Consider the following 19,074-nt stretch of genomic DNA (forward strand, 5'->3'; position numbering starts at 1 on the left):
ACCAAGTTTTTGGTAGATGATCGATGGGACTGATGTTCACTTTAAAGTCCTACTCCAAAATGTACCCACTGTCAGACTTGAAATTATAGAATTGTTTGAGGTTAAATAATATTATCTTGATGTGTGACAGTCTGAAATTAAGTTATTTATAAGGAAATAGCTTTCTTTCAAAAACTCAGAATTTTACATTTATGCACAGAATTAAACTCAAGCACATTTTTAGTTACTGATCTCAAGAACAGGGAATATATTTGAATAACAAAAAGTTGCAATTATTATCCCAATCAAGTTTAAAAAAAAAAGTACGTTGCATTCTTCAACAAAATACTCAAAGCAAGTAACCTATATTTAAAGTACCTCGTTTCAGATTACAGTCACTTTGTCCCGTGACACACCTGGACGTCAGTTAACGTCTGCACACAGTAAATCTCTCTTCACTCTATTCTCATGCAGTACATGCAACTATGGTTTATGAAAAGCAACCTGCTTTACAATGCTCAGCACTTACAGTTCAGTAAACGCAAAAGAAATATTAACTGTTAATAGGAAAGGTTGTTAGCTGTGGAAAAGGAGTACCTGGCATATCCATCATAAAGAAGAAATAACATAATAAAGGAACGGACTGAATTACCTCATTATTCTATCACCTATTGTTGTTCCTCTGATATTAAATCTAGTGAAGGGAACACAATAACTAAAGTCACTCACAAAGATTTGAAAGAACCAAATATTTAAAGCATTAAGGTCATCACTTTTATCATCATAACAAGACTTTTTGCTTCCCTTTATGATTTAGGACATTAAGTGAGGAATATGTCATGTGCAAGAAAATTTAAAAAACAGAAACCCTTAATGAAGACAGATTGGAAGGAAGACACTTCACTTAATACCTTTTACTTTTTAAAACAGATTAGAGCTTAATCTATTCTTTTTAAAATAGATCAGAGCGTGGGGAACTGAACTGACTTACGAATAACATCTATCGGACCACCCACGTTATGCTCCTCGAGGCTGAGTTGCTCTTTGGGAAATAAATAATTAAACCCTGAGCCGACTCATTTGTTCTAACCATTTTAGACTACATAACAAGCAAACAAAGACTGACAGGGCTTTTAGCTCCTTAGGAGCCCAGTTCTTTCTCTTTCATTACTGTTTTTTTTCCTCTGCAATTTTCTTCGATAGAGAATAAACTAGAATAATTATAAATGTTGAAAAAGTAATTAAAATGAGTAGATTCTGGCAAATTCATAATACGCAAAGAATTCTGGCTTTAAAAATAAAGGCCATGTTCCAGAGTCCAGAGTAGTTAGACAAAACAAAATTTCTATGTAAATAAGAAGTCTTCTTAAAAAAAAAAAAAAATCAATTAACAGCAATATTGGATTAACATCCTTAATCTTCTGGGGCGGGGGGGAGGAATCATCAGAGCACCTTAATTAAGGCTATAACTAAAGTCTAGTCCCAACTATGTGAGGGCTTTCTTCTGCAGTCGTACTCGGATGCTTGTCTTTTTTCAGAGTGATTCTTAGTTCTCCTCTTGGGTTTGGCAGTTCTTCAAAGCTACCAGCCAGGTACCATTTACTGTAAGATACATTTAGTGTTGTAAAAACAGTTTATATGAAAACCACCTAAACAGAAAACCTGATCACTCTCCAAAGGCAGGTTTGGAGGTAAATTTTATTCAAAACGCACATACTTAACATTTCTAAAATCCAGTATTTAAAACTTCTAGGGGATACAAATACTAATTTGATTTACTGTTCCTTAAAATATCACAATTAGAAAGTACATTTTTTGACTATGTATTTTATTTTCCATTTAATGTTCTTGCCCTAGGCAAAGTTAAAGGGGACTCAAACGTACGGTGATTCACAGATTTCATTGTTTCAAACTTTGGATTTCTATCAGTAGAGGCATTTTACCATGACTCTCTACAAAACCGATTTATTATAAAACAGGGATTAGCAAATTATGGCCCACGGACCAAATCCGGCCAGCTGACAGCATTTTTTTTTTTTTTTAATGGCTTGCAAGTTAAGAATAGTTTTTACATTTTAAATGGTTGTATACCCAGTGCCGTCGAGTCCATTCCGACTCATAGCGACCCTATAGACAGAGTAGAACTGTTCCATAGAGTTTCCAAGGAGCGCCTGGTGGATTTGAACTGCTGACCCTTTGGTTAGCAGCTGCAGCACTTAACCACTACGCCACCAGGGTTTTCAAATGGTTGTTTAAGTACCTACATAACAGCCTCCATTTTGCTTCTTGGCCAGCAAAGCCCAAAATATTTACTCTCCGAGGGGGATAGTAAAAGTCTCCTGACCTCTGCTATAGAGTCCCAGCTGTATTTATACAGAGACAAGCTATAGTTAATGAAAAAAAGAGCATTCCATTTTAAAGTATCTATGTTAGTTGTTAAGGCCTTTATTTTCTAAGACATTTCCTTCTCATGCTTGCTGTTCTTGGGTCAAAAGTAAAAACCTGGATCATACTTATTTAACCAAATTATAAGAATGCAAATCTTAAAAAATATATATATATATATATATATATATATATATATATATATTACTTTGCATTACAAGGACCTTTTTGGTATTTTTATTCGATGTGTGTTAAAAATGACTTAGCTATTAACTTTTTAGGTGTCATTTTAAGAATTAAATTTGGGGCCAAAAAATTATGAGATCCACTAATGATTCTTAAGATCTAATTAAGTATATATACTTTTACCATTCTTAGTTTTGGATCCATTTGTCTATCCTAATCAAACTAATTTTGACGGGGCTTTTCAAATGACAGCAAGAAGGGACCTTTAAGACTTGCATCCTTTTAGTTTGGCATTTCATTCAATGTTGGGAATGCTATCACAGACTCTAAGAACCAAATGGTATTGTAATTTTTATAGTAGAGCTTCTAAATACTTTGCCCCTTTGGAACCAGAAATTCTTGAAAATCACATGCCTAATTACAAGTCGGTAAATGATTGTTTTATGCTCTTAAGAAGCAAAATTAATTCTTAAACTTTCTGTCTTTAGAATGAACATACCTATCCTTTCAAATTTAGAAGATGAATTGGCAGTAGTCTTAAGGATGAAGAGCTCTTAGAAAGGTACAGAAATATTAAAAAGTACAGTTTTTATATAGGTAACTCAGAGATTAAATCAAGATGGTCCTAAGAAAGTCAGGAACTAGAAAAATTATTTAGGTAGAAGTCAGAAGGAAGATTTTTCATCATTTGCAAATTTTTGGCAAACAGCTAGGAAAAAATAAGGTAAATCTCAAAGAAAAAAATGATATAATTCTGTAAAATAATCACTACAATCACTTTAGTATCACCTCAGCATGTTCATCTTTATATATAGCATAGTATTTAATTTTGTGTATTTATGTAAATGTTTTCCATGTTGTTATAAATGACGTGTGTATCTGTCCTCTCTCCCTCAATAAACTACTAAGTTTCTGGAAGGGTAAGAATTGTTATTATTCTTCTGTTATTCTTCAGTAAGTCTACTACTATGTCCTATAAAATAAAACAGAAAATAGATTGGATAAACTAAGGCTAATGACCTGCACTGAGTATAGAGAATGTTAAATGACATTTAAGGAAAGAAACAGGGAAGCAAATGTGCACCCTGAAATGGATTCAAATCTGGAACTAGCCATCAAAGGATGAATTCGAGAGCACACGCGTGAAGTGGGGCCAGTTCTAGGCTGCTGTCTCTGGTCATCTCTCCTCTAAAAGATTCTGCTAGTCTGGCTCAGTTCCTGGGCTTCCTAAGTCAAAGGAGAATCTCCAATGCGCATAAAACATTTAAGTACTGTGAAAATGATAAATGATACAGCTCTAGAAAGATGCTACAGTTTCTGATATTCCAAACTAAGGATAACAAATTTATTAGCTCTGGATTCTCTAGGGCCTCCCTCTTCCCACGCCTTCTTGTTGACGTTGTACTATAAAAAAACATAACTTTTTACTTAAACAAACTTGGACAGTGATATGCTACATTTTACTAGAAACTGGATACTTCGATTTTGTTTTTAATTATGACCTTGGTATTATGTTTAGCTACTTCAGCACAAGGGAAAAAAAAAAAAAGGAAATATGTCCACTTTAATATAAATAGAAGCTCGTAAAGTAAAAAACCCATAAAGTAACACGCTTAAATTAATTACAGAACCTAGCTCTCCACCCCGGCTTCTGGAAACCATCAGTTTGATTTTCAGATTGGGTTAAGCTTGCTAACCCGATCTGCATATGTCAAGTGGTAATGATATTCTAAGGGGGGCTTTTGGGGTCGGGAGAGAAATGGAACTAAGTTTTACCTGTCTAAAATATATTCTGAGACTGCTGAGGGCTAATGAGTGACAAGGAAAGAGAAGATGTTTAATCTCTAATACAAATACAACGACAGGTCATTTGTTTTCTATTTAAAATAGTGCCATTACAAAGTAAACACTTCCCAAATATCACTAAAGGAAGGCTGATATTCTCATATAGATAAGAAAAGGCAGTTTTACTGAACTGCAAGCTATACTGTTCAGGATTCTTGTTTGTCCTCTGTCAGTCCTTATCCCTACAACCATTCTTATCATAATTCCTTTCAATTAAAAGTAGCCACACAGAATATCTTGGTTGTCTAATACAGCTATCATTTATTTAGTGCTTTCTATGTGAGCCAGGCTCTGCGGTAATTTTTTTTGTTAATTCTCACAACAATTCTAGATAATCATGAACAAATTTTATAGATAAGGAAACTGAAACTTTGAGAGACATTAAGCGATTCAAATAAGGAAACTGCTGGTAAGTGGTGAATCCCAAGACATTGTGCTCTTGACCACTATACAACACGGCTACTCTTTAGAGATAAATTAATCTTTTCATTATATTGTTTCAGGTGGCAGATATGTCAGAATGATTTTATAAATAGCAGCATATTGAGCATAGAAATGTACGACATGGTTCTAACAGAATTTCATTCTTGCTTGAAATAGAATTTTAAGACAACACTAGAAGAGGACAGAATTTACAATGAAATATGATGGTACTAATAACAGAAATAGTCTTCTATAAGCACAGAGTGCAATATACTTTAAAAGATTTATTTTAGCTAATAAAAAGAAACAAATGTATCCTCAGGAGCACATCAAATGAGAAATGGAAAAAGGTATGAACATACTGGCAATTCAATTCTTCACTGTATCTCTAATATTTGTTAATTGGTGTAATTTTTCATTTTCTAAATTGAGTCACTTAGTAGCAATCACAGAAAAATATCATGTTCTCAAAAAGAGAAAAAAAACATCACATTACTTTAATCCATGGCCAATAGAAAAGTGAAAAAACAGAACATCAAAAAAATACTCATAAAGGCCAGGCTGAGGCCAGGCTGCCTACAGGCAGTCTGAAAGCTAAACACCCCTGGAATTCACAAATAATCTGTTGGTCATTCCCAACATTCCTTTCCCTTGATCTGCAAATTGAGGAGCAAGCCTCAGTGCTGGAGACAAAGAGCAAGGAAGAATTTTTATTCCCCTTTTGCACAGTTTGCTCAAAGAATGTAATATGTGAAATCATTCACAATTTCAAAATTTCTGTGAGTTTATATGACTGAGACACTTAGAGGAAGCAACTGTCAAAAATGAAGAGACTCCCTTATGTGACTCTAAACAAGAACTTGTGAATTATGTTTTTTATAGTTCATATTAATTAAAAATTTACCAACCTATCACCAGGTCCTGCTCGGTACCTTGCACCTGGGATCAGAACTGGGTCATCATCGCTGTCATCTGTGTCCTGGAGAGCAGAGTCCCTGGCTGATGTTTCCTCATGGACTGATGGCCCAGTGGCTTCTGTTTGGGACTGAGGGTCAGGACTGGCGATATTCTGATTGGTAGCACTCTCAGTGCTAAGCTGATCTGAAGTTCCTGGTTCCTTGCCTTTTTCAGATAAAATGGATTCTTCTGGAACCCCACAAGGGCTATCAAGACAGAGGTCGTTCCTTTCTCCTGAGCTGGAATCCAATGGCTCAGATGTGAGCTTATCTGATTGTGTTGTCAGAAAATAAAGCAGCAACAGTCGGTCACGTGGGCAGCATTAATTATTTAACCTAACACAGACTTTGAAAATTGATACATTTTCTACTATGAAGTCTAATTCCCCTAGAAGGAGAAAAAATTCCACAATACATCTATTTGGAAATGGCGTCTGAGTCTGGAGAGACTAACTCAGATTAAGCCTTATTTTTCCAAATGAAGCAATTATCTAAAGAGCAAGATAACTCACCTACAACTATCTGGTTCTCAACTGTGTTTTCTGCAGATACACCTTCCTGATATTTTGTCACATCTTCAAATGATGTCTCAGGAGCTTCTGGAAGTAAACCAGAATATCCTTAAATCAAAAAATTTTAAAGAAAAATAAACACCATCTTTATACATCAGCTTTCCTAGGGATAAGAAAAAAAGGATATGTGGTTCTTAACCCTTTCTGAGTCACAAATTCCACTGACAAACCCTTCACCCCCAGTACAATTCAAATCTGGATGTGTACACAAAATTGCATAAACACTATCAGCGAATGGATGGACAATTCTGCCCACTGCCCCTTCCCAAAGCCTATGCATGGACTTGCATGAAATTTACGTGAAGAATCTCTACCTTGGATTGTTTCTTATGGTGGACATTACTGGTGTTGCTTTTCTTCTAACACTCTCAAAGTCTAAACTTAAAACCGAGTTATTCTGCCCTGCTGCCATGCATTTGGTACGACCCAAACTACCATAAACAGTAAAACAACCCTGTTATAAATTCTGTTTTGGTCATTGAAAATACTTATCGCTGGGATTTAAGTGCAAGAGCCATTAAGGATCAGTCTTTTTTGCTTCTAATTGGACACCTGCTTATCACAGGGCGGTCTTACACATATTTAATTCTAAGATACCTATTCATTTGATAAAACTCATCCATTTTTTAAAAATAATTTTTTTGTACTTTAAGTGAAAGTTTACAAATCAAGTCAGTCTCTCACACAAAAACCCATATACACCTTGCTACACACTCCCAATTACTCTCCCCCTAATTACAGCCCACTCTTTCCCTCCACTCTCTCTTTTCGTGTCCATTCCACCAGAAAACTAATCCATTTAAAAAAAATTTCTTATCAAATCAATAGGTACCTTACTATAACAGAGATTTATAAGAATTAAATACGTGGAAGACAACTCTCTAGTAAGCAAACGTCCAATTAGGAGCAAAAATTCATTTGTTCCTTCATTTATCAAGCATTTACTGAACATCTACTGTGTCCCAGGCTTTTTGATGGGTACTGTATTCACTGGGTTTTTTTGGGTGGGTATTTCATATAATGGTCACTCGAAAATACAGCGAAGAGTTCTGAAAAATTCCCTAAATGGCACTTTCATGTATGAAATAGGATTCATTTATAACCTGTTTAGATTCCACCGCTGCCCGCCACCCCCCCGCCCCTCCCCGCCCAATAAATCACTTATACTCTTCCAGAGAATCAAGACCAATACTCTGGATTATGCTGCTAAGTATAAAAATGGCAAAGACAATTCAAACTAACATTTACATGTTACATTTAGAGTATGAAAACGACCTATCTTGGTCATTATGTCCATGGAGGGGAATTGTGGTACTTCACTATAATTCCTGTTCTCAACTGCTTAAGGCCCCTGCTTTTTGCATCTAACATCTATTTATCAATAGTAATAGCTGGACTATGGAGGTAAAAGTAATTTATTAGAAACAAGAAACAAAAATGCAGAGTCAGAACCGAAAAACAGGTGAATACCCAGTGTTGAGGTTTTGTAATGACAGAAGCAAAATAGCAACTTACTTGTCTCACCGTCTCCTTCTGGTGGCTGCACTGAGCTCTGCGGGGCGAAGTCTTCCTCCTGACCCTCAGACCTGCAGTGGCCGCCATTTCCTCTAGAACTTGAGGCTGTACTGCTCCTAGCATCAAAACAAGTGTTTCTACCAAAACTTGACAGGACAATTTCTATATTTTACAGCTACAGAAGTGCATCAAATAATTCAGACTACAAAACGCTTACGGTTTATTATTTTAATAGTAATTGTACATTATCATTTGAAAGAATCAAGATGACTACTCTTAACACACATTAATCTTTAAAAAACATTAAAAAAATATAAAAGGACTGCTTCTTTACTGCTTTAATGCCTCTATCACCTGTATGTATTTCTACAGGTCTCTCCATGGAGTTTTAACCTAATTAATTAACACTGTCTCCCTTTTGTGCTTACTACAGATGGTTCACCACATTCCAAACCCTTCACAGTTTTATAGACTTTGATCGTTTGCCCTTTTAGACTTTGTTGTTCCAGGCTATTTTTAAATTAATAGTTGGACAAAAGTCTGGCCACTGTTTTGGTCTTTTGAACTGTTCTCTGTGGATCTCGTCTAGCTCTGGCTTGTTGTTCAAATATAGCAGGTAATTGGACTTGGTGATTTTGTGTAGAAGACAAGGTTATGTTTTCTGCTTTAGTTTTAATGCCCATCTGATGATGACCACAATTCTGTCAGTACTTTTGGCAGGATGCTTGTTCTTAGGTACTGTCCTGGTTCTGAGTCACAGTGACCCTATGTAGAACAGAATGAAACACTGCCTGGTCCTGCGCCACCCTCACAATTGTTGTCATGTTGGCAGGATACCAGGTCAATTTAGACAAATAATATTCAATGATTACTCTGTGACAAATCACGGCATATGTGGAAGAAAGGACTTGAGATGGAAAGAAATACGAGAAAATTTATAAAAATCTGACTGAGAATAAAATTAGATTCATAGAAATGTGACAATTTCTTAAATCTAGAATAAATGTGAATAAGAAAAAGAAAGAGTTACAGAAACTGAAAACAAACAAACAAACATTAATTACAGACAAATAACAGTGACCCAGTAAGAAACACAAAATATCATAGACTTCTTGCCAGCCAATATGTTACAAAAGTTAATTCGGTTTTTAAAAAAGTATATATGTACACATGATGGCGTAACTTTTAATGAGAATGGATATCTTATGGGTATATAAGCAGAGAAAAATGTCAGGAAGGATGTGTATCAGTGTTAAGTGTCTTCTCAGTTGAATCACTGCAGTTTTTTTTTTTTAATACTTTTCTCTATATTCTGATTTTTTTTTTTTTTTGGCAATGAAAATGTATTTCTTTTTAATCAGGAAGAAATACGTACCTATTTTCTGTAAAGAGAAGTCAATGTGATATATGAATCTTTCTTTTTTTTCACTAAGAAAGCTACGATATATAAAATGTTCAATGTTTAAGTTATGATAATTATGAAGCAGGAATAGAAAAAAAAACCAAACTTACTGTTCTGACAGAGACTGGAGGAACCCCTGATACTATGGCTCCTGGACAGCCTTTTAACTCAGTACTAAAGTCACTCCTGAGGTTCACCCTTCAGCCAAAGATTAGACAGGCCCAAAAAACCAACAACAATACCCACAGCTTAACCACATATACCAGACTAAATGGGCAAGCCAGCCCAGGGCAAGGTCGAGAAGGCGGGGGTGGGGTGGGGTGGTGGAGACAGGAAATCTGGCAATGGTGATGTGTCGTGGGGCTGGCAACCAATGTCACAAAACAATACGTGTATTGTTTAATGAGAAACTAATTTGCTCTGTAAACCTTCATTTAAATCACAATTTAAAAAAAAAAAAACTTGGGCAAAGGACTTAAAAAGACAGTTTACAAAAGATGATCACTGTGGCTAAGAATTATTTAGGGCCTATCATGTTCCAGGAAACCCTGGTGGCATAGTGGTTAAGTGCTACAGCTGCTAACCAAAAGGTTGGCAGTTCAAATCCACCAGGCGCTCCTTGGAAACCCTATGGGACAGTTCTATTCTGTCCTACAGGGTCGCTATGAGTCAGAATCGACTTGATGGCAATGGGTATCATGTGCCAGTAATGTGCCAAATCTATGGACATTCGCTGCATGATTTCATGAAATCCTTACGACAAACTTTTGAAGTAGGTTCTAAATATGCCCGTTTTATAGGAGAGAAAGCCGAGATTTAGAACAGTTCAACAGCTTGTCCGAGAGCTAGAATTTGAACCTTGGCCTGCCTGATGTCAGAGAGTCGGGCTCTTACTAAAGTATGCTCTATTGCCTCATTCATCCTAAAGAAAATAAAAGCAAGATACCACACTGGCAGAGAAATTTGAATGTGTAGGTTTTTTTTTTTTTTTAACAGTGAATATTGAATGCTTTCACAACCAGAAAAAAATGACTTTTTGGACAACAAAATGATAAGAAATTGATGAATGGGAGAATATAATTCATGGCCAGTTTCAGAGAAGGAAAAAACATTCAAAAGAAGAGTGGAACTAGCAAATTTTTTCTGGAAAATTTTCACATTTCTTTATGAGAAATTAGCCACTTCTGTACATTAACATGGTAACAGAATAGACCTCCTGTCATTTTAAATAATATACTAAGGGCTGTAGGGATCATGATTCTAAAATATTAAAGTCAAACAGTAAGAAATCTCACTGATTCACCTTCAAATTTATATATATGTGTTATATACATATATCTAGAATCCAACCAATTCTCACCACCTCCATTACTGACATCCTGGTCCAAGCCACCACTGTCTCTTACCTTGCTTGCTGTCATAGCCTTTTAACTGGTCTGGCTTCTACTTACGGCCTATTGTTCTCAACAGAGCAGCCAGAGATATCTGTTATCCTCCTCACTTACCTGACTAACCTTGTCTACTGCTATGCTTCCGTTGGGTCACTTTACTCCAGTTATACTGTGGTCTCCTTAAAGATTCCTGAACACGTTAGGTCTGCTCCCGTCTCAGGACCTTTGCACTGGTTTTCTCTCTTTCTAGAATGCTCTTCCTCCAGGTAATGCATGGCTTACTCCTTCTCATCCTTCAAGTTCCTGCCCAAATGTCCCACCTTCTCAATGATGCCTACCTCCCTTCTCTAGGTCGCCCAACCACCTTCACCCTGCTCTGTTTTCTTCCACAGCACTTAGCACCTTCTAACACAATATACAGTTAACTGATTTTTTATGTTTATTATCTGTCACCTACATCTAGAATGTAAGCTCCACCAGGGTAAATTTTTTGGTCTGTTTTGTTCACTGACATATTCCCAGTGTCTAGAATAGTCTCTGGAACATAGACGGTATTTAATAGTATTTTAAAATTCTATGTAAGCAATTATTTTAATGTAAAATACATATACACATTAGCACAAACGGAAGCCAGTGAAATGGAAAGAAAAATTTTTTGAATGCTGTCTCAATCAAAAGACCATGAGACAGTGGAAAGAACATAAAAATCTCATATAAAGTGACCCCCCCAAAAAAAAAACCCTCTTAAGATTCAACTAGATAAACAGTATAGTCAGAAATCTCATAGAACAGAACCTATACAACCATTAAATAAATATAAAGAGAAACTGCAACCTTATTGGTAATCAAATAAAAATAAATGGACATATTAAACACTGGCCTGGAAGGCAGTAAAACGTGTCTTCAAATGATGCTAGTAGAAATGGAATGAGAGAAAACGCCTTTGAAAACAATTTGGCGATATCTTTTGAACTACATATCACTTATTTCTGGAAACATATCTCAAAGAAATCATCTTGATGATAGGAAAAAGCTTTGTAAACAAAGATATTCATTATAATCTTCATTGGTAAAAAATGGCAAATTCATTGCCCAACTAATGGAAAATGGTTAAATAAATGATGATACATCCATTTCATGGAAGGCTGTGCAGTTACTGAAATCATATTTACGAAAAGCAAGTCATAACATGGGAGTATATATTATAAAGTCAAACCAATGCAGGGGAAAACACAGCACATTCAGTACGATTCAAATTATGCTTTAAAACTAAAAACAAAAATTATTCACATACATATATCTAGGAATGTGGTTTGAATCCACCAGCCGCTCCCTGGAAGTCCTATGGGGCGGCTCTACTCCGTCCTATAGGCTCGCTGTGAGTCAAAATTGACTTGACGGCAACGGGTTTGGAACAATGCTTGAAAAAGCATCAAAATGTTAGGTTTGTTATTTTTGCATTAATAGTCTATAGGTAATTAATTATTTTGACTTTTTATGTTTTCAATCAGAGGAAATATCCTAGGACCAAGAACATCAGCATCACCTGGGAACTTGTTAGAAACGCGAGTTTTTGGGACCCACCCCAAATCACTGAATTAAAAACTCTGAGAGTGGGCCTCAGTAATTTGGGTTTTAACAAGCTCTCCAAGTGATTCTAAAACACAATGAAGTTTGAGATCCAATGCATTATAACAATAACGGTCAAAAAACAGTCATAAAGGTGAGTATCTATTACAATCCTCCTACAAGGCTGAGAACACCATTCCAAAGCATTAACTTACCAACAAACATAAAGATGACAAAGAGCTAAAAGCGGGTATCTGTTACAACCCTCCTACATCTTTACAAAGCGTTAACTTACCACTCGTCAGTGAAGTTCAGTTTTATGGTGCTGGCAGTCGTCCCTTCTGTGCTGTAGTGCAAACTCAAGACTGGTTCGCCTGTCCCGGGCTGGGGGCTCAGCTTTTCACTACTGTTATCTGAAAATTGTGTTTAAAACAATTGAAAAAGTCTCTGAAACCAGGAAAAAAGATGACGTTTCCTAAAATTTATAAAACTTAAATTAGGCTGCCCTTGTCATCATTTTTTTTCACACCTGTTATGGTTCTCGCTTAAAGTACGAAGCCAAGCGTTAGAGCGACACTCTTTAAATTTCAAAGTGGCACTGCAACCAATTGTGGCTTTGTGTACATGACTCCCTGTGATTCAGATGAGAGATGAGAATCACATCCAGTCAAGAAACATATTTCGTCATCAGGGAATCAAAGAAAATTAACATGCTGTTATAAACCGATGCCTTTATTTTTTTATTTAACAGAATGCTCATTATTTTATTCTTCGGTTGCTATAGCATCAGGAATAACTAACATTAGCTCGTTCAGGAAACACCGGGAAGATGCAAAGGCTTCAAAAGAAGCTGTTCAGCACAAATCTGCTATAATTAAATGCTATCAAATTCTTTCTGTTCTTTCAAGTTCATAGATTTTTATTTTGAGGAGGGATTAAAACCTGTACTCTGTGGAAGCGGATTTATTGTGCTTTGGTTTTTAAAAAACTCTATTCTAAGATCCTATATCTTGGTGTATTTCAGCTTGTCTCCTGACTAACCTTGCAAGGAATGTTTTCTTAATTATGGAAAGGGCAATTTCATCTTGAGAGTCTGCAGGTGATGCCCACGACATACATGTTTCAATAAAACCAATCTTTGTAATATGGTAAATAAAATCAAGAAACTTCTATAAAAATTGATACAGCCACTTTAAAGGCTCCCCACCTCAAAAAAATAAAAAGTACACAGATGTTCAAAGACAAAAAAAAAAAAAAATAGGGCTTTTAACATTTTCCTTTTATGATAAAAACAGCTTGGTGAAACATGACAATATACAGGGAATACAAAAGGATATATAATCAAATATGAAACCTTTCTGTGACGTTGCTTGCAGAAAGAAAACTCTTCTTTGACATAATCGTTTTCTTGATACCAGTTCAAAGATTGATACAACAGTGCTACAAATAAGCTTCCTCTCTTAAGAGTTAACAATGAAGACAATAACAACCTACTAAACCAAAATTACTCAGGCTTTTTGGTTATTAGGTCCACTTATATTGCAATGAAGGACTTGCATCTTTTTTCCTCTGGGAGTCACTAGAACATGGAGAGCTCATCAAACTTGTCTCTAGCTTTTATCCTATTAGAGGACAATTAACAAGACTTCAAATACAGAAAGTAGTAAAAAGAGAAATATGATTCCCCAGGAACCAAGCTGATAACAAAACTCAGGAGTATCAATTCTTATGCTTTGATACTCTAATTCATAAGAAATTGTGTCCTATTAGTTTCCAACTGAAAATATATGCACGAACTATTAAGCTGGCACCCCAAACACTGTTTCCATACTATTTTTGTTATAAATATGTCCTCATTATAAACAGCTGCTGAAAATAATCTATACTACGATGGCAATAGATTTGGTTTTTGGTTTTTATTTTACAAAATGGCATCCTAATAAAGTAAATGAATTAACAGATCTTTAGCTTATATAAAACCATCAAGAATGGGACTTTAAAAACATCTGTTCTACCCATAACTGTATTTGAAAAATTTGCTGTTTGCTAATCATTCGCTCACATATGGTTTTCCCTTAATCTTTAGTTTATGTTGCTAAAATTTCTGTCCCACTGCTGCCAGTCACTGTCATCTGGAATTGGTGGAGACAGAGAGGTGAAAAATTAGATAATCAAGGAAACTGGGAGGCAGAACTGGGGCTAGTTCTTTCATTATCCCTTGCAACATTTTATAAAGTGCTTTGCTATTAGTTTTTTAAAGTAAAGAAGGAATAGAAAGCAAAAGTAGGTATGAGAGACCTGCAGGACTGAATTTTTTAGATACATTTTGGCTTACGAACCATGAGTTATAAGAAGCCTTTTGGAATTTAAGTGCTATATTAAAACTCCCCTTTTCAGTAAACTTAAAGAGAAAGTACATCGTATAGTCAGAGCATTATAAAATCTACGTATCATAGGAATACAGTAAAAAAAAAAAAAAAAAGAGGTGTTAATAAACCAGGAAGGTGCAGAAAATACCTTAAACTTACACAGCCATTCCCCTCCAAAAAGAGCAAGAAGCTTCCTGGACAATGTCACTTGAATGTTTTTTCCTAAGGTATCTACTACAAAGCTGTTGTTTCTCAGGAATATAACCTACATATTATTTTTATTATATTGTACAACACAGTAGCATTCATTTACGCTATAAAATGTTTATTATAGTTCATAGAATTTGTTCATTTAAGTAGTGAATGAACTCACCAGCCTTGTATAAAACTGGCCCATCAGTATATAAGAAGAATGGACTCCTGTTAGTTACAAACACTTCAGACTCCTGAATCATTTCCTTGTGCACTGTCCATAAATTAACAGTGTCTTTGGCAAACACATTACAGAGGGCAGAACCTGGTTGGTTTCTTTTTTAATTGTGCTTTAAGGGAAAGTTTACAATTCGAGTCAGTCTCTCATACAAAAACTTACACACACATTGTTATGTGACCTTAGTCGCTCTCCCTATAATGTGACAGCACACTCCTTCTCTCCACCCTGTATTTCCCATGTCCATTCAACCAGCTCCTGTCCCCCTCTGCCTTCTCATCTCACCTCCAGACAGGGGCTGCCCACATAGTCCCATGTGTCATCTTAGCACACTCCTCACCAGTATCATTTTATGTCTTAGCTTTGAAGAGTTGGCTTTGGGAATGGTTTTAGTTTTGGGCTAACAGAGAGAGAGTCCATGGGGCCATGCCCTCTGGGGTTCATCCAGTCTCAGTCAGACCATTAAGTTTGGTCCTTTTACTAGAATTTGAGTTCTGCATCCCACTTTTCTCCTGCTCCATCAGGGATTCTCTGTTGTATTCCCTGTCAAGGAGGTCACTGGTGGTAGCTGGGCACTATCTAGTTCTTCTGGTCTCAGACTGATGGAGTCTCTGGTTTATATGACCCTTTCTGACTCTTGGGCTCCTGTTTTCCTTGTGTCTTTGATGTTCTTCATTCTCCTTTGCTATAGGTGGGTTGGGACCAATTGATATTATCTTAGATGGCCACTTGCTAGCTTTTAAGGACCCCAGACACCACTCACCAAAGTGGGATGCAGAATGTTTTCTTATACACTGTTACACCAATTGACCTAGATGTCCCCTGAAACCATGGTCCCAGATCCCCACCACTGCTACTCTGTCCCTCAGTGTTTAGTCGTATTCAGGGAACTTCTCAGCTTTTGGTTTAGTTCTTTTGTGTTGACTTTCCCTGTATTGTGTGTTATCCTTCCCTTTACCTAAAATAATTCTTGTCTACTATCTAGTTAGTGAATACCCCTCTCCCTTCCTCCCCACCCTTGTAACCATCAAAGAACGTTTTCTTCTGTGTTTAAACCTGGAGTTCTTATAATAGTGGTCTGATACAACATCTGTCCTTTTGCGACTAATTTCACTCAGCATAATGCCTTCCAGATTCCTCCACGTTATGAAACATTTCACGGATTCATCGTTGTTCATTATCATTGAGTAAAAACCTGGTTTCTTAACCGAGACATTAATGCCCAGGGATAAATATCTCAGGGACAGAATTTCTTAGCCTTGTTCCTTTCTACTCTTCCTAGCTTAATTCTCCTGTGGGCAGTTATATGCAACCTACCAGGTTGAATCTACCAACGTAGATCTTTGGCCTATTAGTAAATGCATTCATCATTTGTATATTCATCAAATGTATATTAAGCTACAAGTAGTATTCTTCTTTAAAGACCTAAAAATTAAAAAATTTTTTTACCTTATTTGAAAAAATACTTGTAACCCATTCTAATTTTCCCCTAGCTTGCTCTATTTGTTACAAGTTGGATTGCAAACACATTCTTGAAACAATTATTAAAAGCTTTACTAATGAACAGATATATGTTACTGAAATATTTTCCATAATTAGTAGAGGTTTTTATTTAAGAGCCTTAGGGTTTAAAATTTCACCTCACCATCAGCATCATAATTGCTACTTATTGAGTGTCACTATGTACCAGGGACTTCTAAGATGTTTTAACACTTTGTGGCAGGCATCATCATCTCCACTTTACAGAAGACGAAACCGGTGATCACGAACTAGTTCTCACTCCAGTTAACTAGGTTTCCTTCTACAGGAGGTTCCTACCTACTGCCCTGTCTTGGAAGTAGCTTGAAAATAGAGGAAAATACGGTTGCTTTAAAAAGTAACTATTTTAATTAAGCTGCATGAATTGTTGGTGTTGTCACTCCTCTGGAATGATGTATAACCCAGCCAGCAACATTAATACGGTGGTTAAAAGTTCTGGTCGGCAACACTGTTGTTTTGGCGTCTAATACAGAAAAACTACGTTGTATCCTCTTCCACGGCATGTGGAGACTGAAGCTTCTTCTTCCTCCAAAAACACGAAAGAGTATTTTACTTGTGGTGCCTCAGCACAGGGTAACTTGATGGAAAAATATTTCACTTTTAACTTGTTAAATACTGCCAAGTTTTTGGAAGAACATTCTATATTGCTAAATAATTTTAAGTATTTAAAACAGCTGATGAATGGAATACTACTCAATCATAATGAGAAATGAAGTCCTGAGGCATGACACAACCCAGATGAACCTTGGAAACATGCTGAGCAAAGTGAGTAGTCACAAATGGGCAAATATTGTACAGTCTCACTTAAATGATGTAGGCAAACACATAAAAACCAAAGATTATTAATGGTTACCAGTGGTGGGAGGGAGTGGTAAACGGGAGTTTTTGTTTGGGAAGCACTGAATTTATGTTAACAGTGGTGGGATAATTTAGAAAAAGACAGCAAAAAATGCTTGCAGAACTTGAAAAATGTAATCAATGTCCCTGAATTGTACATGTGGAAACTGGTGAATTGCTGTTTTTTGTGTGTATTGTGTAATATATTTTGTTGTGTATATTTTCACCACAAAACAACAAACCAAAAAACTGATGATGGCAGCAGGCTGAAGTGGTCCCTATCAAGGCAGACTACCATCTAGAACAAGGCTAGCAAAAACACATGCTTCAGAAGCACAGCAACAATCGTATAAAAATCACGACATCAGCACACACTAATGACTTCGCTTTTCTGGACCAAAGTGCACAGTCACTGATATGGGTCTCTGGAAACCAATTTTAAAAGATTCTTTCCAAAAATGGCTAAAGAGGCCTATTAGGATAGTGCACTGGCTCAGAAAAAAAATTTCAGAATGGGATGAAATATAATTTGAAAGCAACTTCTTTGAACTGTTAAAGGTGTATCTTCTAAGACTTTCTTTCATACACGAACCATAAATCAACTTTTTTTTGGTAATGCATATATTTTCAAACCATTTAATCTGTGCATTTTCACTATGAAATAATCATTTTTGATTCTAAAAAATATGCTCAAAGACATACTAAAAAAATTAAGTGTACTATCAGTATAAAATATACTATCTTGGTAACTAGTTTTGTACATCATGAAAATACTGATAAGATATGATAGGATATGTCCTACGTGTACACTTACTTAAAGTAATCAAAGTGAGGACAGTTCAATGGGATACAGCAACAATAATCTGTCTGTTTAGAACTACCACGCTCAACATTTACTTTGCTACTGGGTCACTATTATAACTGTACAATCACACATAAACTACCTAGAGTAGCTTAGGTAACTGGTGCAACATGTAAAAATAATATATTCTTTTTCTAAAGGATTCTCTATTTTGCAATGAACTTGGCCAACAATTCATTCCACTATGCCACGTATTTTAAAAAATCAAATCTAAAAGGAAACAAAACATATGGTTAAATCCTCTAAAAAATGTAGGCACATCAGTTATAAGTTCAACTATCTCCCCAAATTTTGGGGAGATAGTTGATATAGAAGCTTATATAGAGGAAAAGACAAATTTCTGTCATTTCTAAGCCAATGAAATATTTTCCATTTTCACAGGTCAGGACTCTTCTGCAGGCCTCAGGCTGTAGGATATCCAGTACTCCTTCCAATTTTCTGTATATCTACCTTTTGGTTAGCAGCCGAGCTCTTAATCCCTGCACCACCAAGGCCCCTATGGAGGCATATTCAGACTCAAAGCGGAGATACTGTTTTTAGGAGTAAATTCTTAACAGAGAACACTTATCTACCACACAGATGACTGTGAGGCAAAGCATTTCATTCTAAACTAGTGCTCTCGCTAGTGCAGATGTGTCTTTGTAAGTACGGTCGTTAGCTATTTTATGAAAGCCAAAACCAAATTAAATTTAATTTTAGTACTGATGTTTATTAGAAAATCTCTCCTAGATAATCTTTTGAAAGTAAGATAATCTAGTCTCTCAAGTTTTCTTCCTGGCAATCAAAACTCAACCTCTATGTCTATTACAACAAT

General features: G+C 36.0%; 1 protein-coding gene across 3 annotated transcripts in view; it reads right to left on the minus strand.

Annotated features, from left to right (window-relative positions):
* Positions 1-19,074, minus strand: part of DCAF6 (DDB1 and CUL4 associated factor 6) — a 171,121-nt gene that overhangs the window by 32,578 nt on the left and 119,469 nt on the right. For all 3 annotated transcript variants that reach the window (XM_049881321.1, XM_049881319.1, XM_049881320.1), the window contains 4 exons: positions 12,519-12,636; positions 7,862-7,977; positions 6,287-6,373; positions 5,727-6,045 (listed from right to left, as the gene is read on the minus strand). In XM_049881321.1, the coding sequence (XP_049737278.1) occupies positions 5,727-6,045; positions 6,287-6,373; positions 7,862-7,977; positions 12,519-12,636 (640 nt within the window). The remainder of the gene's footprint in view (positions 1-5,726; positions 6,046-6,286; positions 6,374-7,861; positions 7,978-12,518; positions 12,637-19,074) is intronic.

Source organism: Elephas maximus, chromosome 3 (assembly GCF_024166365.1).
Source record: "Elephas maximus indicus isolate mEleMax1 chromosome 3, mEleMax1 primary haplotype, whole genome shotgun sequence".
In the NCBI taxonomy this organism is placed as follows: Eukaryota; Metazoa; Chordata; class Mammalia; order Proboscidea; family Elephantidae; genus Elephas; species Elephas maximus.